This window comes from Centruroides vittatus, unplaced genomic scaffold (genome assembly GCF_030686945.1).
Source record: "Centruroides vittatus isolate TY-2023 unplaced genomic scaffold, ASM3068694v2 contig_391, whole genome shotgun sequence".
NCBI lineage: Eukaryota > Metazoa > Arthropoda > Arachnida > Scorpiones > Buthidae > Centruroides > Centruroides vittatus.
This window is the reverse complement of record NW_027122207.1, coordinates 733221-760961: the sequence shown is the minus strand read 5'-3', so window position 1 is coordinate 760961 and position 27741 is coordinate 733221. Positions and strand designations below refer to the sequence as shown.

The 27741-nt window shown below is 28.9% G+C and overlaps 1 protein-coding gene across 1 annotated transcript in view; it reads right to left on the bottom strand.

The window, feature by feature from the left end:
* Nucleotides 1-27741, bottom strand: part of IleRS (Isoleucyl-tRNA synthetase) — a 74847-nt gene that overhangs the window by 29998 nt on the left and 17108 nt on the right. Inside the window, exons 4-13 of the mRNA XM_067271018.1 lie at nucleotides 25153-25272; nucleotides 24030-24164; nucleotides 22194-22278; nucleotides 19282-19407; nucleotides 18067-18154; nucleotides 17554-17614; nucleotides 17357-17452; nucleotides 11840-11962; nucleotides 9854-10044; nucleotides 7123-7249 (exon numbers count right to left, since the gene is read on the bottom strand). Of these exons, the coding sequence (XP_067127119.1) occupies nucleotides 7123-7249; nucleotides 9854-10044; nucleotides 11840-11962; nucleotides 17357-17452; nucleotides 17554-17614; nucleotides 18067-18154; nucleotides 19282-19407; nucleotides 22194-22278; nucleotides 24030-24164; nucleotides 25153-25272 (1152 nt within the window). The remainder of the gene's footprint in view (nucleotides 1-7122; nucleotides 7250-9853; nucleotides 10045-11839; nucleotides 11963-17356; nucleotides 17453-17553; nucleotides 17615-18066; nucleotides 18155-19281; nucleotides 19408-22193; nucleotides 22279-24029; nucleotides 24165-25152; nucleotides 25273-27741) is intronic.

Sequence of the window (27741 nt, the reverse complement as noted above, 5' to 3'; positions counted from 1 at the left end):
AATTAGACCGCTTTTAATTGTAATAGTGTACTGACCAAACAAAGACTTTATTACCCTTGTAAATGTTGAGTCTGCTCCATTATCTTTCAATTTCACACATAATTTATCCACTGAAATAGAGTCAAATGCTTTTTCTAGATCTAAAAAGGCCATATATACCTTACGTCTTTTTTTAACAAGGTGAATTTGTATAGTCGAAAGCAATAAAAATATTGCCACTTCCGTCCCACTCTTCTTTACAAAAGCAAATTGTGAATTTGAAATTAAACCATTAACCTTAGTCCATTTTTCAAACCTATTCACAAGAACTGATGTAAAAATTTTTCTTAGCGTTGATAATATGGCTATAGGTCGATAATTCTTTGGATCAGTTTCTTCGCCCTTTTTAAATATCATACAAAAATAAGCAGAATGCCACATTTTGGGCAAAAAACTTGATTATAAATATAATTAAAATTTGACGCTAAAGCGTCTATCAATTTTGTAGGTAAACGTTTTAAAAAACTAACTGGTATTAAATCCGGACCCACCGCTGTCGATTCTCTTAGTTTTGTAATAATCTTCACTAATTCACCTGCTACTATTGGCTGGTTCAACACCCTTTCTTTATCTTTTTCCGTAGGTAAATCTTTATCGTCAGTAACCATTAAAGCACTCGGCTCTCGCTTCTTAAAAACCTATACCAGTTTTCGAAACCAATAGGGTCCTGATATTCCACCTTCTTTCTCGGATGGTATTTTTTTATCACTGACCAAAAAAACTTATTATTGTTTTTATCTGATGATAATCTTCTGTTCAAATTATTGTAATAAATTCTTTTCTTGGCCTTTATGAAATTATTGTATGTTCTTTTTGCACTTATATAATCAGTTAATCGCTCTTTCAATCTAGTTTTGCGAAATAGAGTTAAATAATATTCTTTAAGTTTCTTGACTCTGTAGCAACACAAATCAAACCATTCCTGTTTGAGCTTATTTTTCATTTTAAGTGACTGTTGGATACTTTGTGGACTTTGTTCTATAATATATTCATTACAAATATTAATCAATGTGGAATAAATTTGATCGGGCCTCACTTCATGAATTAAGGCCATTCTGTCACCTATTTTGGCCTCAAATTTATTAATATTGTATTTATATTTCTTTGTTTGAGTCAAAATTTCCTTACTTATTTTATTTTTATAAGTTAACACATTTGTTTTTATCGATAGAGTGACAGGAAAATGATCCGATAAATCATCATCAAGAACTCTTAATTCAACACACTGATCTAATACAGATTCAGTACAAATTATATAATCGATGACTGATGTACCTGCTGCCGAAATGAATGTGTATCTACCAGGATAATCGTCTTTCATGCGTCCATTCAAAATAAATAAGTCGCTCTTTTTCACCCAATTTATCAATAGCTTTCCTTTTTTGTTAATTTCATTATCCATACTGTTTCTTAAACTATAAACAGCCGGATTAAACCCTGAATAATCAGAATCGATTTCATTGCCAATTCTGGCATTAAAGTCCCCGAGGATAATCCATGATGTTGTAAGATGCGACCAATCTGAATAAATCTTCTCAATTTCTTGAAATGGTAACTGCTGGGACTCATATGGCGGAGAATAGTAGACCATAATTGTAATATAGCAATTGGGATTCCAATTTATTTTAAATCCATCAACTTTGATTATAACAAATATTAAGTTAACACTAGAATGAAAATAAATCCACTCTCCCATATTTTTCTTCACCAATAACAACAATCCGCCCTTAGGTCTTCCAACTCCCAGTTTTTTTTGTAGCTGGGACCATTAAATAATTAAATGAAGACTGCAGGAATTCCATCTCTTTGGCAGTTAAGTCAATAATCCAGGTTTCTTCCAAAGCAATAATCTCGTATTGTTTCATTAATTTTTGAAAATAAGTAGAATATAATTTGTTCCTAAAACCTTGAGTATTCCAGTTTATAATCGTAATTTTTGGTTCTTTCACTAATGTTAAATTTGTTTTCATAAAGTTACTGTTGCTATTCTTATTAACTCTACTATTTATTTTAGCCATTATGTTGGTTAGTTGATTTTCACTTCTAAAAAAGAACCAGTATCCACCAAACAGTTCTCAGTTAAATTATAGGTAAATTTCTTATTTCTGTAAATCAAACAGTCATTACGTAATAAAATCGGACTACCCTTTTTCTTTACCTCTAAATAATATGGGATCAATTTAGCTCTTCTTTCCCTAGATTCTCGGGTAAGATCAGAAGTTATGTGTAATTTACTATATAATTCATTGGAGGATTCTTTTTTATACTTATAAAACAATGATATTATTTGGTTTTTCCTCTGGATTGAATTTAGAGTGATTTTTAAAATAGTCGGATCTACTTTCTTTATTACATAATAGTCTCTTATTTCCTCTATCTTAAATTCGGTAATCCTTAACTCTTCTTCTATAAATCTACCTAGACTTTCTCTAGTATTCATATTATCAGACAAAGGGTATCCGAATAATATTAAATTAGACTGATTTGATATATTTATAATTTCGTTTGTAAAATATTTTTGGGCTTCTAGTTTCCTATTTAGTTCCGGCAATGCTAATTCTAAATTATTAACCTTCTGTTTCATTAATCCAAGTCTAGTCTTAAATTCTTTATTATCCTCATGTAGCCGACCAATCTCTGTTTTAACTTCTAATATTAGTTCAGTTATAGCTCCATGTGAAGCTTGAATTAGTTTAGTCATTTGGCGTAAACTTGAGGTGATCGGACAGTCTTCACTCTCTATCGACTCTAAACATTCCACAAATGTAGATTCAAAATCAAAATCACTCACCTCCTCAGCTGTTATCTCATTTTTCTCCTTCTCCCTCAAAGCAGGCCTTGGTTTACATAGCATATTCTCCAGACTAGTCGGCTTAGACATCTTAACAGCATTATTACTTCTTGTTAATGGAGGTCGACCTCTTTTCGATGGTGAATGTGATAAAGGGCCCGGATTTTGCTCCACTCCGGCCAAGATAAGCAAATTCTGTATTATTAAAAGTAAATATACTTTGATCCATAGCAATTCCATCTTTTAAATTCCTAATAACTCTTCGGAACAAGCTCTCACTAAAATCACACCAACACCATTGAATGCTAGCAGCGCCTCCCATTTTTCAGACATTTTATCATATAGTTTTTGACACAAATTCTTGAAAATAGTACTCACTATAAAAGTTCTATAATTTAAAATAGATAATGACAAAAACAGTTTAACAATAATTTTAATTAAAACTTTTTAATCTGTATAAATCAAAAGTGAGAAACATGCAGCCTTTTATTTCAACATCTAAAGAAGCTCGGTTAGCCGAGCTTATTTAGATGTTGAAATACAGTACTGTTTGATGACTTTTCTATGTCTGCAATCTCTCGAGTTGTGTAATGAGGGTTTTCATCCAATAATGCTTTGATCTAGTCCTCTTCAATAACAGGTCTTCCTGAGTGAGGGGCATCTTCAAGGCTGAAATTACCCGTTTAAACTTTGCAAACCACTTTCGAACAGTTGATTCTGCTAGAGCACTCCTACCATAAACATCAGATATCTTTTTTGCTGTTTGTACAGCATTTTTGCCTTTACAAAAAAAGAAAAGAAACAAGTGTCAATAATGCACATTGTTCACATCCATTTTTGCAATGAGACAAATTAAACGCTATTTGAATACTATTAATGGTTTTTTGTAATAGATGTGTCTTGAGGTCAGTTATCGCAATATTCATTGGTTTGTGCAATTCTAATCATTTTCGCATCAATCAGTGTCTCAACTATCAGCTATCAAAAATCGCTACAAAGTTTCCGAACAACCCAATACTTATAGTTATCATACAACACATAAGGCATATGGAATTGGAAAGCTACATTCTCACATTTCTAAAAAAAATATGATAGATATAATTTTAAGAATGAAGTAGGTATACTGTTTGAAGAGAGTATATTGCCTTAAATTTTACCTTCTATAAAGAAAAATCTTAAATTAAAAAGTTCAAAAATTCTTTTTCACTTAAAATATATAACTTACTTGTTAGTATATGAAATATAATAAACTGGTAAAAAGTTTATTGTAGAAAATTCTCAAATATAAAAGATTTTATTCACAATAGTCATAATTCACTAATTATGATGATAAGTAGAATCATATTTGTTGTTTTCAATGCTAGAAAATTGAGCTGTATAAAAGTTATTCTTAAATCTAGTTTATTTAGTGTTTTAAAATAGAAGCAATGTTATCTGATTTAATAACTGAGTTTGGAAACTTAATTTCTTTCAAACTTTGCTTCAGAATTTAATACAATTCATAAGTAATACCTTTTGAGCTTGTTCAATATTGTCCACTAGCATTGTTTACAAATACACAAATGAATATAGAGCTATTAAGCCAAAGTTTAGACTTCAATCGTCACACTAAATGGTTTAATGGTCCACTCAAGGAATATTTAGCAAAAATTAAATGACTTGTATTTGTTTATGTTAGTGACTTGTTTGTAAATAGAATTAAACTCTGCTGCATGTATTTTGTAAACACTCAAAATGCCATGTCTTAAGTCCTATGGCAGAATTTTCCATGATATTCCTAAAGGATATGATCTGATCAAAATTCCAAATAGCTTATGATATTCACCAACCTGAACTTGACGTCTATACCAAATTTAGTTGAGATCAATCAAGTAGTTTTGGAGTTTTTTTTTTAAATCTAATGGCATCTGAGAGAAATTAGCTTCACTCACAGTCAGCTCAATAAATTTAAATTAAAATTTATGTAACCTAAACTAATTACCTTTTCTGTTTCAATTTATAGCTAATAATTCTACAATTCAAATTTAAATATTAATGAAAACTGATTATTTTTTATCAAAATATATTGATATTTATTGTTTCAATACATTCATTATAATTTTAAGTACTTTTTTTAACACAAAATCAACAACATTTTTCCATATAAAAAATAACTAGGACACACACATGATGTGGTTACTACAATATTTTTTATTAATAACAGTTTCAAATCAGTTAAGCTTTTAATTTATTTACATTTTTACAAACTTTTATAATTTGCAAGTATTAATTATAAAAATGTCTTAAGTTATTTTCCATTCTTTCTAGTTATTTTACTGTTCTGATTCACCAAATTTATCAGTTTATAGAGGTCATTTGTTATAGGTTTTTGTTTATTATGTGTTAATCTTTAAATAATAAAATAAAAACAGTTTACAAAATTAAAAGAGTAATGTATATTAGTACACTTACTTATTGTTAATAAGCTTTTACCTATTAGTAGTTTCATTAACTTGAGGTATATATATATATATAGTCGACTCCGCATAAGTCGACACCCCAAGGGGAACCTCAAAAAGTCATCCAAATGATTAAAAAAAAAAAAAGCCATTATTTGGATCACTCAAAAAGTAGTCCAATTCCCAATTTTTCACATTATCTAGAAGCTTGTGTATGTTAGGCCATATTATTAATGATAGGGAAAGATCAGTCATGTGCATTTGTTACAGCAATTATTTATAAAATTAAAAGAGTAATGTATATTAGTACACTTACTTATTGTTAATAAGCTTTTACCTATTAGTAGTTTCATTAACTTGAGGTATATATATATATATATATATAATATATATATATATATATATAGTCGACTCCGCATAAGTCGACACCCCAAGGGGAAGTGAAAATGTGTCGAGTTATCCAATGTGACGACTAAAGCGAAGTTGGAAAAGAAACCACAAAACTACAATTAATAAAATACAGTAGTGCGTTATACAGTAGTATAGGCTTACAATACAGTGTCCTCCATTTACAATTACTCTGTAGATGAAAAACTGAAAAATTCATTTAGTGTTGTTTATTTTGAGCACTTAACTCTGTAAACTTTCTTTTTCAACAATCATGAACGCCTTTAAAACATCATCTTCGCAATTGTCAGCAAGTAATGTCTAAGGATTCTTAATGCCTCTGGCATGAGAAAATGCAAAATTGGATTCTGGTGTGACGTTGATATAGATTGTATATTTTCTTTTTGTTTATCTGTTATTATTTTATACATAAAATGTTAAGGCATTTTTATTAATATGTATATATATATATATTAATATATTATTAAATATATTAATTATATATTAATAAATATATTGACTTCCCCTCCTGAAAAAAAAATGAGTTTGCACCACACGTGCAGAGTGAATTCATTTTTTCAGGACGGGGTGACTTATTGGAGTATGGGACAGCAAAAGTATGTCGACTTATCCAGTGATGACGAGTTAAATAATGTCGAGTAAACCGAAGTTTTTTAACATTAATGCCTATGTAAGTCGGCTGGGACCACAGAAAAGTGACTACTTAACCGATGGTGTCGAGTTATTTGGGTGTCGACTTATGCGGACTTGACTGTGTATATATATATTTATTTAAGGGAAGACTATCCACTTTTTGACGTGATAACTTAATCCTTTTTTATCTTATAGAATCATTGCAGAGAAATTTGCATATATTATCAAGGTGATCAGCTATTGGATGCTTTTCATGTGATAGCTAGGTGTATTGACTTAGAAAAAATTCGTGAAAGTATTTTCGGTATCCCTATTATTCCATTTGAGAATTTTTTGGACCTTATTGTGATCCTTTGTACAGAGTGTGGTGTACACTTTGTTTGGTTTTGCATATTGCAATATTCGATTTTGCCCAAAGGTGGCATTTGCTTTCTTCCTTTAAAAGTGTGTTCGTGACAAAGAATTTTTGGGAGACTATCCACTATTTGACATGATAACAATCCTTTTTTGTCTTATAGGTGGGTGTAATTAATTTCTTTATATAATGTTGTTTTTTTTTGTTCGGATAGTTCTCCCCACAATTTTGTTTTTCTTTTTTATATATGGATATTTTGTTTAAATACATTTTTTTGATATCGCTTTGTATAATTTGTTTGTTTTATTTATGTATATTTTATTTTTTCTCTGTAATAACTTATGAATTGTATTATTATATTAGTTTAGTTTGTAATGTATATGTAATGATTTTTGTATTCCCTGCATCATGGGTTCTTCCCAGTATGTCTAAATAAATAAATAAATATTTAAACTTACTTCTTCTTGATCCTCACTTATCCATAAAGGAATAGGAGTTCCCCAGTAACGATTTCTAGATATAGCCCAATCATGTGCATCCCTCAGCCAATTGGCAAATCTTTTTTCTTTTACAAAATCTGGAACCCTGAAATTATTTTAATTTTAAATTAATATTAAAACATTTGACTTTTATACAAAATTTATTCACCATAGTAAAAACTCATTTTACCATAACTGTATTAATCTGTTTAAAAATTATCATTCTAATTCTAATTAACATAACTACAGGTACTCCTCACTTTACAATTTATCTGCTTAATGACCACTTGCACTTACAACCAATCGAGTTTTGACCTGCAATTCGGAGAATCCCCTTTCTCAGCTTGAGTGTCAATCAGTGGCAAATGGTGACATGCACACTAAGCGTCCCATAATAGGCTTGCGCATACTATAATAAGCTAATAGCATACTATAATAGTCTTTTTATGAATAAATTTGAAGTTTGTTGCATAATTTGTATAATTTTACAACGATCCTATATTCCTGGCACAAGCTCCTCGCTTATCGACCAATTCGCTTAACAACGTAGTCGTCAGAACAGAACTCGGTCATAAAGTGAGGAGTACCTGTAATTTATATTTTTGAAATACAATAACTTTTTTCTCATTATAATAAATTTTATTACTATCAATATATGGAATGTTAACATTCATTAAAACTATGAGAATATATTGAAATATTATCTCATAAGCTTATTTATATAAATAGAACAGTTGAGTTTTCTATTATTTCTCATAGATGCACTATGGTGCTCAAAAATATTAGGGAATGTATTTTAACAGAAGAAAAAGAAAGTTTATATTTATAAAACTTTTCATATAATATATTTTATAACATGGTATGTACATAATGATATAAAAGTATAAAACTGTTGTTGACATTTGCATCAAATACAGTAAGACCCTGCTTAACGCAGGGAATGTGTTCCTAGATGACAAAGTGCTAAATGAAACAGCATTAAACAAGGTCATTTTAACACAGAGTAAATAGGGATAGGGGAACACGTAACCAAACATAAACAAATTTTACTTTAAGTTTAAGTTATTTTTATGTTAATTTGTATAATAATATATGTTAAATAACACATAAACATATGCACACAGAAATGTAAAGTTCATTTTTTGTGAAGAAGGTCCTGACTTTACTAAAATTCTTATTTTTTGCAATAAAGTCATAAAGTTTCATTTTTTACTTTTTTCTTTCCAAGCAAATGTTGGTAACAGAAGATCACATCCAAAATGACTCATTTTGCTTTTGCATGCCTTTCAAAATCTGGATCATTCACTACAGTTTGATTAACGATTTCGGTTATCATTACCAAACTTTTACTATGGAAATCTGTAGAGAAATTTTTTGGGTTTTTCATTTTCAGAATCTTTGTTTTCCAGTTCTACATGAATTCCTTGTTCTGCCAGTTCTTGAAGGTCATCATTGGAAAGGCTCTCACTAGTAATTTGCAGTAACTCCTCAATATCCTGTGGGTTCACCAGGAGGTCGGACGGAGTCGGACCTCCTTTTTCTCGGTCAACAGGTCGGTAAAACCTGCCCACGGTCAAGGATGGCTGTCCAGTCTGGAACTAATTGCTTGTCAGGTCAAGTGGAGGAGGAGAGTGAGCTCGTTGGTAAGACAGAAGCGATATTCGAATAAACGACACCAGTTAAATTAACAAACAGAATTTATTGCTAGACAAAAAGGACATTTACACAGGATAACATAGATAGAACTATTATGTGCTAACTTAGGAGTTTACGAACCCGAGAGAGAGTTTACAAATTAGTGGTTGTCATACCTCAACAAGGATCGGAGTCCGAGGACGGAGTCAATTCGAAATCCAATCGGCAGCGGCATAGAGGCTTCGAGTTTGAATAGAGGCGGGAGCCATGAACGACCCCTCTGTCCTCGCTCCCCTCCTTTTTATTTTGTCCCTTCGTTAATTTTCTCGCCAATTAGCGAATTTTGTCTTTAGTTCCGTTCTGACTCAGTTTCGAGATTTGAGGGGAGGGGAAATACAGTCATTCCCCTAAGACGGGTCGGCTTTTAGTTTGGAATTTGGTTGTTAATGTCGAAATAAAGACTAATAGAAATTTAAATTTTTATTTTGCCGGTAGATTCAGATTTTCACAATTCTGTTTGTCTACATTTCTTAGTCCTGCTGTATCGATCAAGTTAAGTTCGGTCATCCTAAAGACACAGCGATAGGCTATTCTCGTAGAGAATTCTTGGATACCTCCAGCCATAACTTCTTCCACACTCCATTCATGCATTTTTCAGTTAATTCTTGCCAAGCGAAGTTGATATTTCCTATGGCATCCATGACGTTATATTTTTTCTAAAATTGCGCCAAACAAACATAGATTTCAAGAAAGTACACCTTTTTGCCATCTTTTTCTGATTGGTTCGTGTTCGTAAATAATTGTATTATATACAAATCAATGAAATGCTGCAATAATTTAAATCAGTGTAAATTTTGAGCTTCTTTTAGGCTTCAAGCAGACCGCATATCAAATCAGCGTTAAGCGAGGCAGCGTTAAGCAGGGTCTTACTGTATTTTAATAACGAACTAAGTATATTATCAATGAATTAATTTAGTATTAAAAAAAATCACTTTTAGAACTCTACTTATAATTCTAACCTCTCTCAAATATTTTATAACTAAAACAAATTTGATATAACAACAAATAAACTTACCAATAAGTAGCCTGATTACACTGAAGCAAAAGATCAGTCATATGCTCAACACGAACAAACCAAGAAGGAACAGCACGATAAATCAATGGTGTGTCTGATCTCCAACAAAAAGGATAACTGTGTTTTGTTGTACTATGATGAACCAATCTTCCAATATTTTTCAAGTGCTTGATTATATTTTTATCTGCATCCTAAATATTTAGTAATTATGTAAGTTATATTATTTTACAATAATAATTTAAAACTAGAAAAATTATTATTAACAAGTTCTTTTCTTATATACATGCACATTGTTAATAGGGGTCTACAGACAAAGTTAATACATCACAAAGATGGATAAAATTGATGTTTATACTTGTTTAACAATATAAATACGATGTTTTTAAGGTTGAATTTTGTTTTTACTATATAAAATGCTGATTATTAATGCAATGAATGATGACTCAGGCCTAAGTCACAGAGTTGCAATATATACATAAAGTCAAATTTCTATATAACAAAATCACTAAATCCCAGGAAAAAATTGGTATAGGGAAATTTTGTTATATAGAAATTACACATTTTGATAAATAAAGTAAAATTTTAACATAATTTGTTCATTATTTTATGCAATTTAAATTAATATAAACATAGTTTTAATTTTAAGTAAGTTTACATTTATGTATTAAAATACTTACAACTTGCTTTAATTACATTTTTGTAAAAAGTTATGTTTTTGTTATATGGAACAATTAAAAAATGTTCTCTATTCATAATATGTTTTACACTTATTAAGAGCATTAAAACTGCTTTATCTACATCCATATAAATGCAGGTTCTAGCACATTTTCCTGTAGATCTTGCATCATTGGATAATTTCAAAACTGATTCACAGTTTGTTATTATGGTTGATAAACAACTCACAGGAATTCCAAACTTTGATACAATGTCTTTCTTTTTTTGAGCCTTTATCAATTTTCCACATTACATAAATTTTTTTAGTAATGCTTAAACACTATATTAACAGTTCAAATTCTAACTGGATGACTTATGAAATGAAATAAAATCTCACTAACCTCAAAAATTAGTCCAACAGTTGTCAAAATTATCATCTTTCTAACATTTTTGACATTCGTTAATTGTAAATTCTTTATCTGACAATGATGGCATTTGGACCTAATCTCGCATCCCTACTTTACAACCAGTAGCCAGGTGGGGGCAGATTACATAATGGTTTTAAAAGCTAACGACCAGTATTAACAAAGTGACCTTTAACAAAGAAATGAAACAAGAAAATGGCAATTGGAACCTAATAGCCATCTAACCAGAGCATGAAAAAATTTCAATTTTGTTGCACTGATGATTAGAAAATTCTGTTCCCATAAATATCAGACAACACTCACTGTACTGAATATTTTATTTCATATATAGAGGAAAGAAATAACGTAACTCATATTGAATTCTCATACATCAAGTACTCATACATTGGGATCATAGTGTAGATAAAATCTTTATCCTACAATTTAACTTATATGTTTTTGATGTAGTAATTTCAAAAGACTTGTTTGTGTGTATGTGCACACAATATTTCCTTATTATTAAAATTTAATAATGATAAAATAATGATCTGAGACAATAATGCATATAAATGAACTCAAAAATGTTTTTAATTATTAACATCTATATTATTAAGAACTCTGAAAAACAAATAAGTACAAAAGTAAGAGTAGATTTTCACACTTATATAAAAAATAGGTTATATATATATATATAATATATATATATATAATGAAAATGATAAAATTTTCAATTAACAAATAATTTTCCATTCCTACAGTAATAGCATTCTGATTCTTATTTTTATATAGACTACACTGACTCATAACAAAGTAATTTTTTTGCATAATTTTTATTGTAACAAAAGTAATTAAAATGATTTTACCATAAAAATAAACAAATATTCTCATTTTATCTCATTTATTTCAAATATTTTAAAGTTCTGCTTACTTTGACATACTGTCCAACAAAATCATTGACAGGTTCTGTAAATCTTCCATTTGCATCTATTGGACATACCATTTCTTGATCTTTGGAAATAATACCATTATTAAGGCAAACACGAAAGTCATCCTAAAAAAATTGCAATTTAAGTACAATTAGATATATCTATTCAGTTGTAATAAACTAATGATTAAAAAATTTATATTAAAAAATAACAGAAATAATATATAAGAATCAACTGATTTTTATAATACTTCTGAGAGTAAGATCAATTGTAACCTTAGCAAAATATTTAATTTTATTAATGGTATAAAATAAAAAAATAATAATAATTTTCAAAGTACACTTATTTTATTATTGATGATACTCCTGATTTACTACTGTATTTTTGTGAAATGACTGGCATGCCAGTCTATCCAGGGCAGACCATGAAATCAGATATTTCCTTATGATAAAAAAAGCTGGTATGCCTGTTTAAGTGGTTACACATCCTTCTCTAGAGAGCAAATTAAAAAAAAAAGTGTTTTTATTCTAAAACTGTGAAACTGTCAGTATCACATCAAAAACTACAATTATATTTGATATTGACCCAGGATATCTTCAATTTGAAGGTTAAGATTATTTACAAAAAAGAATTCAAATTCAAAACCTTCAAACTGAAGATATCCTGGGTCAATATCAAGTATATTTGTATGCAAATGAAGTTGTGAATTCCCAAAACTACCACTAGAGGGCCAAAACCAGTTATTTAAAAAAGGCTAAGAACATGATAGTATGGTGAGAAAATGTAACCTGTTTTTAATGTAAAAACGTAATGCCAATGTTTGATATCATTTTTAACTTTGCATGAATTTTAATTATTTATTATTTGTCAATTTAAATGGGTGATGATAATTCTTCATTTGTTTGATGCGAGGAAACCATTTGGAGGTCCATTTCTTAATGAAGTTTTTCCCCAAGCTGTTTAACTGTTACTTCTGTGGTTATGTAAAAGGATAAGAAAAGACTAGAAAAATGTTCTAATTTTTTGTAAATAGTCTTAATCTTCAAACAACAATTATATGTTTAATTTCTTCATTTTATCTTCTTTCTAACAATGTAAAATACTCATGGAATTCCAAAAATGCTTTTTTTGCATATAGTTTATTGTTATTTGATTCAAAAATGCAAAAAAAAACATGTTCAATTTAAAAAACTCCCTGTAAATTATCTCAGCTTACACCAATTAATATCAGTTTTATGTGAAATTTGAGAAAAAGGTGATATTTTTAAGGTCAGGGTAGATGGTTGGTGTAGCCCACACTAACTACAACTACAGTAGAGTGTCGTTAATCTGAACCCCGGTAATCCGAATCGCCTGTTATCCGAACGATTTTCAGTCGGACTGTGTCGTGCTGAATCGAACGTTTTTGATACTAGATTTACTTCTAAAGTATAATTTTCATGTTTTTATATTCTTCAATATATTTATTTTGTTTGTACAAAATAAAGAAATAATTTTTAACGATACGATAGCCTCGATTATTATTATAAAAATTTTCGTTAGGCTTAAAATCGACGAAAATTCAACACAAAGTGACACGCAACGGAGAAAAATTTGAACATCGGACAGGTTAATATATTTTTTCATACATAATCGGTTATCCGAACAAATCACTAATCCGAACAACCCCAGTCCCCAATTGATTAGGATTAACGACTCTCTACTGTACTACAACAACTACTGTCAATAAGTCATTAATTGTTTTATTGTCTTGTAAATGAAAACACTCTTCCTGATTTTAAGTCAGTCAAATTATGATGTTATTTTATTATACTGCAAAGAATGTTTTCTTTAATGTTTAATTAACAATTAGTTTTGTTAGATCTGATTAATTTCCATCTGTTATGATATTTTATTAAAAAAACTTTTTATATTTTTAATTATTATAAAATGGCAAAAAGCTTAATTTTGAGGGTAGAGATGAATTTTGAGTTGTAAGTGCTAATAATTAATAAAATCGTCATTAAGTCAAACTATACTGGAGATACACATGACCCTCAATCACCAAAATTTAATAGCAATAATCCCCTAGTACCACAGTGCGCAAACTAGGGGTCACGACCCCTGTGGGGGTCGCCAGAAGTTTTTTGGGGGTTGCCAAATTTTTATGAAATGCATTATGCCTGCATGCTGTATACCATACAGTGTACATATAAAGAGTGAAGCACCGTCACTCACTGTTTAATTGCAATTTCATGCTGTCCGTTCTTTCTTTGACCGTAATGCGTAATGTATGTAAAGTGTGAAGACGCAAGTTTTTCACTTCGGTAGATGGCGCCCTCTTTGCGGTAATTCGCCAGTTTTACTAAAAAGCGTCTATTTATCTGACGTATTGATGTTATACGTACTGTGTTGAATGGTGTGCACTGAGCATGTGCGCCGTACGAGATGGAGTGGTAATCAAGGGCTGTGGTAGTCATCTTGTAGACATGTGTACCAAGCCAAGGCCAACCAAGCCATAAAAGAAGAGATAAGATAAGTGAAGCATTACGCATACCAAGCCAAACAAAGGAACAAAGCCACAATCCTCAAAGGCCAACCAAACGACCAAAAATTATCGCTGAATGTTTTACTGCACGTTTCCATGTAAAGTTGTAGCATGTAGCAGTTGGCCTGCAATTGTTTGTTTCTCCTCGAGTTTTTTCATGTGACATTGTGTAATTATGATTTTGTATATTTTTATCGGGCTTTACTACTCTTTGTTATCAGGTATGTACTATCATTAGAGAAAGATCTCTGTTAATTTTATTGAATTTCTCGAAAAAAAATGATAAAAAAAAAATATATTATTTGTTTTAGTTAAAAAAATTTAACCCCTATCTTCATAATGGATAAATGGGTAATACGTACACCAGGTACATCTTCAGCTAACAAACGAACAAATACTGATGAGGAGTCGCAAAATACTGAACTAAATGCCCTATCTAAAAAAATAAGAAAATACAATGAGGATTTTATTAAGTATGGTTTTACATTTTGTGTTGTTGGTGATGAAGAACGCCTGATATGTGTCATTTGCAACGAAAAATTAGCAAATGAGAGCATGAAACCAGCTAAATTAAAAAGGCACCTGGAAACTAAAGATAAAGAACTTCAAAATAAACATGCCAATTTTTTTCAAAGACAAGCTGAAAATCTGAAAATTCAAAGTGCACATTTAAAGAAATTTACAACAATACCTCAGAAAGCATTACGAGCTTCTTTAGAAGTTTCTTATCTAATAGGAAAAACAATGAAACCCCATACAATTGGAGAATCCCTTATCCTTCCTGCAGCAACCAAGATGACATCAATTATGCATGGCGATAAATATGGAAATGAACTAAAAACAATACCATTATCAAGAGATACCGTGTCTCGGCGGATTTCCGAAATATCACAAAATATCAAGTCAGAAGTCATAAAACGCATACAAAATTCATCTGTATTTGCTTTACAACTGGACGAGACTACCGATATTACTAAAATGTCACAACTAATTATTTACGTTAGGTTTATTTTTAATGAAGATATAACAGAAACGTTTTTATGTTGCAAAAGTTTGGAAGGAAAAACAACTGGAGAAAAAATATTCGAAGTAATAAATGAATATTTTGAAGCAAAGTCCCTTACCTGGGCAAACTGTGTTGCGGTTTGTACTGATGGTGCTGCAGCATTAACAGGTTCGAATAAAGGGCTCAGAGGCTTAATTCAGAAAGTGGCGCCTCATATGATATTTAATCACTGTATGATTCATCGGCAAGCTCTTGTTGCAAAAGATATGGATGAAGAGTTGCACAACATATTACAAGACGCTGTTAGTTCAATTAACTACATTAAATGCAACAGCCTCAACAGCCGTCTCTTTTCAATATTTTGCAATGAGATGGGCTCAACGTATGAGAGATTACTGTTACACACTGAAGTCAGATGGCTTTCACGTGAGAAAATACTACGATGGATATTTGATTTGAGAAATGAAGTGTACATGTTTTTAATCGAAAAGAAACATAGATTGGCAAGTTATTATATCAATGAAGTTTAGCTAGGGAAGCTGAGCTATTTAGTTGATATTTTCGAAAAACTTAACGACTTAAATTTGAGCTTGCAGGGTGAGAATTCAACTATCATAACTTTAGCCAGTAAAATTCAAGCTTTTAAGAATAAGCTTAGTCTCTGGCAAACTGAACTGAATAAAAACAACACCGACATGTTCCCTTGCTTTAACGATTTTATCAAGGAAAATAATATAGATATATTTACATTTAAAAACATCATTTCCAATCACATTGAAAAGTTAAAGGAAAATTTTTCGAGAAGATTCAAGGATTTTCCTGAAAACGATCTTGGTTGGATTCGTGATCCATTTTCCTACGACATATGCAGTTCAACTCTTCAAATTAGTGAGAAAGAGCAATTGATAGATTTAATTAGTGATTATACTCTTCGAAATCAATTTAAGACTCAGCCTTGCCAAAAATTTTGGCTGTCCGTGGAAAAGCAATATCCCGTTTTATGCAAGAATGCCATCTGGGTTTTAATACAATTTGCATCAACGTATTTATGTGAAACTGGATTTAGCAAACTAGTTTCAATAAAAACTAAATACCGCTCGCATTTAAACCCTGAAGATGATATGCGAATTGCAATTAGCAACATACATCCAAACATCGATGAGATAATTAGAAACTTGCAGCCACATACATCTCATTAAAGGGCAATTTACTGATTTTTATGTTATACAAAAAGTATTTTCTTAAAATTATAAATAAAATTAATATGAGTCAGATATGATGATGTTTTTATTCAATGAAATGAAAGAAATGTGCAAAATATACATCGTATTTGTGAACATTTATCTCTAGGGGTCGCCAAAAATTTTCTCTCTACAAAAGGGGTCGCAGTCGAAAAAAGTTTGTGTACCACTGCCCTAGTAAACTCACCTCCCTGCAAAATTTCAGAAATCTTTGCAAAAAGCACGGGAATTATTAAGCTTCAAAGCGGATGAACAAAATCAGGCCCCCCACATACATCCATACATGCAAATTATTTTGCATTTCTTGATGTTTTAAAATATCTTGAACCCAAAAATGTAAAAAATCTTGGGGTTATTTTTTGACTGACTGCCATACTTTCCCTCTGTTATTTATAATGGAGCCAGGAAAGTAAAAATAATGCAAATTTTACAAAGTTTTTAATCTATATCAAAAGAATAACAATAAACTCTCTGTACGTGTAAGAATAAAGCAAACTGTTTATCAGTATTAAATTTGTTTATTTACAGAGTATTTAATTAAAAATGAGTAATTTAGACATTTCAAAACATCATCTTCAGGTTGAGCATATACCATTTGAATTATAATTTTAAGAACTGGTTTAAAAAACTTGTTTTTTTAAATTGTAATTCAAATGTTATATAAATGGTATAACAGTGAAATAAATTTTTAAAATTTATTACATATTAAAATAAAAATATTTTCTACTTAAAATTTAAAAATTACTTCTCCAAAATATGGTGCTTGATGTACCACACCAGTACCACTTTCTTCTGTTACATAACTATCACAAAGAACTTGAAATGCTCCTTTCTGTTTTAACTGAAATATAAAAAATTTTCATATAAAATAGAATATTTTTAATTATTCAAAACTAACCTCATTAAATGTAAAATATTTTAACACAGAAATATTTTACTTACATGGGAAAAATACTGGAAAAGAGGTTCATATCGTTTACCCTTTAGTACTTCTCCTTTAAAGCTAAATTATTAATTAAACTTTAAAAAGTTTATAAAATAAATTTAAATTCTTAATTGTAGATATTAAATGCTTGATTAATTTCCATCTAAAAATTTATGAATTATATTTTATGTTTATATTTTTAAAAATAAATTATTAAAATCAAAAACATTAAAAATAAATGTGTTTGTTTTGTTGGAACAGTATATGTTTTTATGTCAATTTAACAATATTTTTACAATTTTAACAAGAAAATGTGAAAATAATGTTACATAATGTAAATGATTTTTACATTTTCTCATTAAAAAATGAAATATGACAATGTGACATTAAAACATATACTATGTTGACAAAATAAACAAACCTATAAGTAATGTATAATTAAGACAGACTACAAAACTATGCTTAAAAATTAACATTCATACTGAAATTCCTTGATACAGACAAATGTAAAAAAAATCTATATAACTAACCTTTCTAAAACAGTATATTCCTCTGGTTTTTTATAGAGTGCTTCTAATCTTGCTTCCATCATAATATATATCTTATTCACTGAATTATCTGAAATAAAAATACATATTTATAACACACTTTATTGACTTCCAGCAGTGGGTTTAATACAATAAAAACATTTTCAATCTAATCATAGATTTTTCATCAGCTGGATTCTACAAAAATGGAACAAACTAATAAATTGAGTATAAAACTAACATTTTAAAATTAAAAGAAAAAATACAAATTACAAATTTGAAAGTTTTAAATTTAAATGAACACAATATAAAATTTAAATTTAAAAATAATTATTTGATTACCAACATTTAAATTTCCAAAATTTAATAGAAAAAAAATTTTTCATTTGTAAGCTAAAAAAGTTGTTTTTAGTGTACATAGAAATGATAAACCAAAAGAAAACCATACCACTGCACCAGGAGTCTACTCCATCCCACTGAAAGATCAACATTATCAATGAAAGCTTACATACATGAGATCCACTGCTGGAAACCTGAATGCAAGGCCTGCTATTTATGTTCCATGTATCGTATATTAATGTTAATCGTATATTGATGCTCTTTAGAGCATCAATATACGATTACCAGGAACATAAATAGCAGTCTTAATGAACTAGCCAGGAAGCAGAGTATACAGGTTGTGTGAAAAGATGCAACAATAATCCGACCTAATAGAAATCCTGACAATCTCTGTCACTTGGAAATGACAGAAATATTTAAAGCTCATATAAGACAAGAATGTATTAATTTTACAGATGTGGACAGTCTATCCGTAACTTAGAAATGTAAGTTTTGAAACTTATACTTTAATACTTATATTAGTTATAAATTTTTTTTTATTTTACAAATTTTACAATTTCTTTTTTCATTAAATTTTTAAAATTTAAATGTTGGTAATTGAATATTTATTTTTACATTTATATTTTATATTGTGTTCATTTAAATTTAGAACTTTAAATGGTGTAATTTGTATTTTGTTCTTTTTAAATTTTAAAATGTTAGTTTTGCACTCATTTTATTAGTTTGTTTCATTTCTGTACATTCTAACTTAAGAAAACCTATGATTGTGTCAAGAATATTTTTATTGCATTAAATCCAGTGCTAGAGGTCTATGAGGTGTTTTTGTACCACATATTTATAACATTCAAAAAATTTCATTTTTGTACTCTAAAATATTACCTCTAATTTTAACATAAATCATCTCAGGATTAACACACACTGATAAATTACTAGGTAGAGTCCAAGGTGTGGTTGTCCATGCAATCAAACTTTCTTCTGTTCCATCAATAGGGAAGCTCACAAAAACTAAATATAAATAATACTGAATTTTAATTTATAACTTTATAATTTAAGCATACATAATAAATAGAGAAAGCAAAAATAACTTTTGTAAATATAATTAAGCTCAAAAATGAAGTGAGATCCATCTTTATACCAAATATCATTATGAGTCAAAAAATTTATTACATTTTACTACTTTTGGTAATATATTATACTTATTTTGTCAAATAAGAAGCATTGCATTTAGATAAATTATTATTAAAAAAATATTAATTACAATATATGACAAGACTACAGGATAAACAATTACTGAACTTTTGTAAATAATCTGAACAGAGAATAAAGAAATATTGTCATATATTGTGTTATTAATATTTTGACATTTTTAGGAAGCCTCCTAAATAACTTCAAGTCCAAAGTTGATAACTACAGAAAACAGCTTTCAGGTCATATTTTACAGTAGTTATTCTTACAGAAATAGTTACAAAACTTCCTGTACTACTGAAATAACATGACTACTTTCTATAAGAACAATAATTCTTAACAAGTATCAAAAATGCCATTAACAATATCTTTATTCATTGAGCTGCAATTTGAAAAAATTGTAGACATAAATTTCCACTGTCGTCCGTCCATCCATCCGCCTTTCCTGAATCTCGAGAACAGAGTTAGATACATAGATGAGACCAGATATGAAAACCTTAGGGGCAGGAGGCACTAATTAACTATATATGAACTTCCAATGAAAACCATAAATCATGTCAATTCAGTTCAAACATTTTCCCCTGAAAGGTGTTAGATAGATGATCAGCATGACTCTATTGTAAAAGGAAAAGTACGATGCACAGAGGCAAGTCACTACTAATTTCACCCTTTCCCAGCTGGCGATCTACAGAACATCTTTGAGTGGAATTCGTCATGCGGCACATTTTTTGGATAATTTTAAAATGTGATATTTCGCTTCAAAATCATGCTATGTTTAATCTATTTTTTGTGTTTGATTAAAAACATATTACGGTTTACGATTGTTTAATACAAATTTAAAATAATATTAAAATTTGAAGTTTACAAACAAAAGAAAGAATAATTAATTTACAGAGAATCGCTGAACTTTGTGCATCTATTAGATAGACACATCTGTCTTCTTTTAAACAAAACAAACCCCATCTCTCTAGCTAGAGTGGGGGAAAAGTTATTGCCATTATTTACACTGTGTCTCTAATTACTTAGCAGGGAGAGGAGTCCATTTTTATAGCAACATGTTCAAGTTTATCATCATATATTTCTGCTTAAAATAGTGAATATTTGACACTTTTTATATATTTTTTCAATGCTTTATACAATAATACGCTAAAATAAGCGATTAGTTAAATTTTTTCCTGCAATTACGCAATATCCAGAAGTAATGAGTTTCCCGGTAAATTTTTCAGCTAGGCGCTTTTGATAAGAAATCTTCTTGTCTAAGTAAAGTCAAATAACATGAAAAGTAGTAGAATCACGGCTCTAAAATGAAGAATATAGCTATTTTTTAATGTTTGTTTACATTCTGACTTTAATCACGTGGACTGGTTCTTTGTGGGAAAATCCTGACCAGATGGGTCTAAAAAAAACTCATTCGTTGAAATTGATTCACTCATAATATAAATTACCAATTAGAGCATAATAGGCGTAGAAACAAAAATTTTAAAGCCAATTAACAGCAAGAAGATCTTCCATAGACTTACTATAGGGAGGTCGAGTTTCCCGGCAATATTTATTGTTAGATAGTTTTAAAAATATATTTATTTGCTTAAATATTGTCAAATTAGCTAATTTAATGTCTAAGTGCATTAAATTAGTTAATTAGAGCTAAAAAACGATTTAAAAAGCAAATTTATTGCGATTGTTTACATTTTACTTGGTAGGTTGAAGGCGAGACTTTTTGTGGCAATTTTTTCCTTTCACAAGTCTGTGATTAGTTAAAAGTAATGTCAACAAAGACAGAAGATACCCAATAAAACTGTAGGAGGAGTTTCCCTTTGATTGTTTTCAGTCAACTGTGTAGTTAACTGCAAAGATTTTTTGTAGAATGGTAGGGGGTCCTTTTTACTGAAATATTTATGGCCCAAGAGTGGTAACAAAACACTTATTGGCTTAAATAAAGTCAATCGACCTACAGAAGAGCGAATCAAAGCTAAGATTGCGGAAAACTTGAATATAGTACAAATTAATCAAATTTTTTGATTAATTACGCCAAAAGGTGAATCTTGCATCACCAATTAATGGCAAGTCAGGTGACATATGCCTAAGGGCATATACCAGCATGGAAAGGGTTAAGGTGGAAAGCATATATTTTAAATTAAATAAATTAAAATATGATTAAAAATTGCAACCTGGAATTTTGACGATGTCACAATAAATAATTGTTTGTTTCAATTACAAAATTATATGCAGACTCTATAATATTAATAGAACTGAATGAATAAAAAGAAAAACTACATTAAGAATAAGAAAATGAAAAATGAAAATAGATGACATAGGCCATATATTATAACTACCATATCTTTATATGAAAAGATTCTCATATAATGTAAGATCCATTAATACAAAGATATTTTTTTTAAATGTGGCTGCAACAACCATGAAATAATTATTAATTTGTCATCATTTTCATTTGTTAAGTGGAAATAAATAATAAAACACCATCATAAAATTATATAGAAAGTTTTAAATCTCTTATTTAAAAAATCTAAAATTGTTTCAATAATTTTAAATATTTTTACTGACTAAATATTTAAAAATTGGGTTTGATCAGAGAGAATTTATATTACCTGCTGGATCAATAACTTCTTTGTAATTTTGCCCAGATTCAAAATTTGATAAAGGTGTATTACATCCAGTTGAATATGGCATAACCTATATATTGATTAATATAATTAGTAAGTTAAAAGATATACATGTATAATTACATAGACTTTTAAAATTTAATTCAAAATTTATAAATGTTTCATTAACAAATACAATTATAAAATAAGGTCATTCTTTTTTACATAAGCTTCAAAAAATATTGAATTTATATTATCTAAATAAAATATCAGTCATATATTTTGTTTTATAACTTTATCATATTTTAATATTGTAAAGATTCATAAAAGAATTTTATTCCAATCAATATCAACAAAAAATAAAGTTTATTTCAATCAACATTATAATATGTTATAGTTGATAGCCATCTAGCTGTCAAATATTTTATAATAATAACTGAATATTAGTTGTATAATTTCATAACATTGGAGAACAGCAAGTTGATGCTCAGCTCCTCAGATCTATTCTGAGAAAACATTGATTTGAGTCTAGATCAGAATCATAAAGAATTTTACAGGCATTGCATTTCAGATATATCAAAGCTACATCTGTCACCAGCCAACATCCCAATTACGGGCCTACCCAAACTTATAATGGATATAATTAAGAAATCCTTTGATATAAAAATAATATATAAAAAGTACAAATGTTTCTCATAACTGAAGTTTCTACATTCATAACAGCTAAAGATAATTTTTCAATTATAAAAACATAACTTTTCCTGTTTCAAAATATATAACAAATAATATTCTTAGAATAATAACATTTAATTTGTTTTCAATGTCAAAATTATTATTGTATGAATGAAATATTCTAAGGATCTGTATATGATAATTAGGCATTTTAATCATGAATAATAGATCATCATTATCATTAAACTCATTATTAAAACAGGTAAACATAATAAAATCTAAGACCAAATCAAAGATATAATTTGCTATAATTAATCAATTTAGAATTGTTTTGTTATACAGGATGTATCAGTACAGCAGTTGCAAACTTTCAGGACAGATAGAGTACACCTAGGTGATGGAAAATCATATAGCAATGCATGGTTGGAAATGCTTTCCTGGCACAGTAGTGATGACACAAAACACAAGAAAGGAAGGACACGAACAAGGTGAGAAAACATGTTTATTATTCTTAGTACAGCAAAAATGCTGGCACGTCTCTGGCTGGTGTATGCGATAGATGTCACTACACCAGCCAAAGACATCCCAGCATTTTTGCTGTACTAAGAATAATAAACATGTTTTCTCACCCTGTTCGTGTCCTTCCTTTCTTGTGTTTTGTGCCATCACTACTGTGCCAGGAAAGCATTTCCAACCATGCACTGCTTTGTGATTTCCCATCATCTAAGTGTATTCTATCTCTCCTGAAAGTTTGTAACTGTTCTACTGATACACCCTGTATATTTAGAATGTATAACATATTGAAAAATATGTAGAAGAGTTATAGTTTTATTTTAAAAATTTTTTAAATGAAACTATATGTATTTTTTAAGTATTGGCTTGTCACCCACAAATATTTTTAGACTGTTTTGCAAAATTTTGCAGAGGTGTAGCCTCTAATAAAACATCATCTTTGCAATGGAAGACTGTTGTTCCTGGTGATTGGACATGGCAAAAAAATAAAGACGTTTTAGTCTCTTCTATGTATTTTTCAAATGTGTAAAATTTGTCAGCCATTTTTTAATAGAAAATATAACATATTAATTTTACTTTTTAATTTACACTATAACATTTTACTATTAATACGGTTTATGTTATTATATAACAAATTATAAATTTTAAAAAACTTACTTTTACACCTCTATATACCAATCCTTTATTGTAGAGTTCTTTAAAAACCCACCAAACACTTTCCATAAAAGAAGGATAAAGAGTTTTATAATCATTGTCAAAATCTATCCATCTACCTATTCTTCCAACTATTTCCTATTCATTAAAATGTAAAAATTTAAATACAATTGTAAGATTTCTAAATTTTCATCTTGATTAATTCTTACTCTTAATCCAGATATCAAACCTCTTACATTTAATTTTATATCTTTTTAAAATATTTATAGTATTTTTATAATTGATCTTTAATTTTAATGGAAAATAAAAAAAAAAAAAACCTATCTAAGAAATTTCAGAAAATTTTCTTGCTAATAAAAACACATTTAATACAGTTAGTTTATCTGCATGAGTAAAGAACTACAAAATACTAACATACACTTTAAAGAAAATTAATAATAAATTTTTCATCAATAATATATTATTATAAATTTGACAAAAATATATAAAATTTTATATATGTTTACTTTATATAAGCATAAAAGAACAAGTACAAATTTTACATCACACAGCTTCAAACTACATTTGCTAAAAGGAATAACAACAAACCTAAGTAATATGCCTTAGCCTAAATGATATATTTTATTTAGAAATTTATTAAAAATAATGACATATTTTCTCTAAGCTGTGCATATTTACATATGTAAAATGGATTATAAATTCTGTAATCATAGAATTTATAAGCCATTTTACTATATATACTAAAACAGACAGAATTACTATAAAAAGACGTATATAAATTTTTGGCATGCTCTACAAATTTGTTCTTTACAAGAAATAAAATTTGTACTTTGGAAAAAATAATTAAATTACTTTTTGAATTTTATATTTTCTTTTAATCATTTGATACATAAAAGTTTTGTTTTCAAAATCATTAACAAATTCACAAAATAATTTACATCAGAATTTATCAAATAAACAATCAAAAATGTATCATTTTTTATGCCAGATTTGACCTAATTTTTAATGTATTAAAGTTAAAAAAAGCAATTTAGTTAATAAATAAAAACAATAACTATATGTATAATCCAATCATTTTTTGAACTAATATTTTTCAAGTTATAAATGAATAATTTAAAAAAATTACCTTCCATAATTCAGAATATCTCATCACGATTTTTCTGCATTCATTATTATAGTTTTCAATCCCTAATTTTTCCACATCATCAGGACCTTTGATATTCAAAGTCTTATCTATTTCATATTCCTAATATAATATAAATTCAAATTGTAGTTTATTCTTTTATTTCGTTTTTCTAGATTTAAATTAAAAATCAAAATATTATTAGTATATTTTCATTTTTTCTAAAATTTTTCTAAAATATTTTTATTTTAATGCTTTTTTTTGTAGTATTCACATATATAAGGGTGATAACATTTTTTAATTTTTGGGTACCAGTCAAAATAACTAAGACTCAGCTCATAGAGTTATTCTATTTAAAATTTTTTTTTACTTTTAAATTTCATATTTAGATATTTTAAATAAAGCACATTCTACATTATACAGTTAAAACAAAATCTTTCAAGAAAGTGTTTGTTGTCCTGTTCATTAACCAATCATCCACTTTAATTACTTTTAAATTAAAAACTTTTTTACTTTCATATTTCTTTCTTGATGAATTAGATAACAAAAATTATAGCCAAGTCTAAGTAAGCATAAAGTCACATTAACTCAAAGCTGTAGACAGCTTTGAGTTCAAGTGACTTCAAGCTTACAGTTTAATTTAGAGAAGTTTTACTATATAAAATAATTGTTAAAACCCTTTCATTATTATGTTCAATATTTCATTGAAAAACATGCTAAACTGTAAATACTAGCATGAGAAGTAACATGTCCTAACCAAAGAGAATGGTTGGAGGTGACCTTGAAATCTTCAACTTTCATTGGAAGCACTATAAAACAACTGTCATATCCAAGGTTACTCGTGACTTCTGATCACTGCAGTGGCCCTGTAGTATAATGCAAATTTCCACTGAGCCTCGTGTATTGCAATCAAAGTACTTTTAAGATGCAAAAGGCTGCCAAAAGGACTCTTGTAGAGTATAATTTCAGTTACCAACACCAAAATTTTAGTCACCTTGGTACCAAAACCCAGAATTTCATCACCCTTGTACTATATATGCATATAATCCTGTTAACATATATTGATAATTAAATACAATCCAATAGTATTTGTTTTTTTCCCTAATTAATAAAAATAAATATGATAATTAAAATATAAATAAGATATAATGATATACAATGGAACCTGGTTAAAACTCAAACCAAGATAACTTAAAGTTGTGTTTACTCAAAATCATTTTCTTTCCCCAATTGTCTAGTGTGAGATTCAGGATTTTATTAAATCCCGAATCTTACACTAGACAATTGGGGAAATTGGGGACTTAGTTAGTTAGTGTGGAAAATATATTTAGTTTCTTGAGTTGTTTACAAAAAAGGAAGACAGTCACTTTTTTACGGAAAGAAGGAAAATCAACTTTCCTTTCACACGGTCTTATTTTCTACTTTGACAACCATCTGCAAAATCTGCCCCCCATACATCCCGTTTACTAACAAAACTCTTTTAATGTGATTGGCTACAAATTAGGATAAAAGGCAGTTTTTGCACCATTCAAGGCAGTTATATAAAGAATAGGTTGCCATATGAGGGCAGTCAACGATATTATGACATTGCCATAAGGGAGACAGTCCTCCATTACTTCAACGGTGCCATTTTAGCAAGAGTTCCCTCGCTCACATCCTCCAAGGTCCTCGTCCTGCTCGACACTTCACTGTACAATTCACTGCCTTCAACATAGAATAAGAAGACTGAAGTCACAGCTCCAATCAAAACTAAAATCCCGGTAGTATGTTTAACTTGTTGTGAACTCTCTCTTGGTTTACCAATATATTTTAAATTTAAAGGTGTAATTCTAGTTAGCTTCAGTTTGTGTCAAAATATATATATGTAAGTTACATTTGATGACTCTCTCATTTAATTAACTCTGGACATTCACCCTGCTAAGACTCAAACTTACCCATGACTCCTCTTCCACTCAATAGAAATAGCTCTCCGTATTATCTAGATTGTAACATTTTGCTAGTTAGGGTGCAATATCTCTACCACTTAATCGGCTACAAGTCAGCGAGACTTGTAGCCGATTAGGTGGTAGAGATAATATATCCTTCTACCCCCCTGGTTCCTCACACTAGCATAGGAATTTACATGTTAAATCAAACTGGTTAAATTAAATTTGTCAAACTGATTAACTCAAATGGGGTTTTGATAAAGTATTTTCATAAGCCCTCTGAAATTTTAATTTACATAAAATAATTAACATTCATCTACTGAATAAATTAATCAGAAACTTTCTATAAAGCATGAGGGAAACCATGTATGATTAAAAATAAACAGTGTGTAAGGTGACAGCAGACAGGAGTGGTGGCTTTTAGATAGCACATCTGATCTAGATAGTGTAACTACAATTTGAACCTGCTTTTTCTTTAATTTTTTTTTTTTGTTTTATTTGATTGATGATGAATTTCTCCAACTAACTGACATAATAAATAAATGTATTTTTAATAAATTAATTTAAAAAAAATATAGTCCAATTCTATATAAAAATTTTAATCATTGCAGTGAAATTTTAAAATGAAAGAATCATAAAGAATGGTATATTTGTGATAAAAAATAAA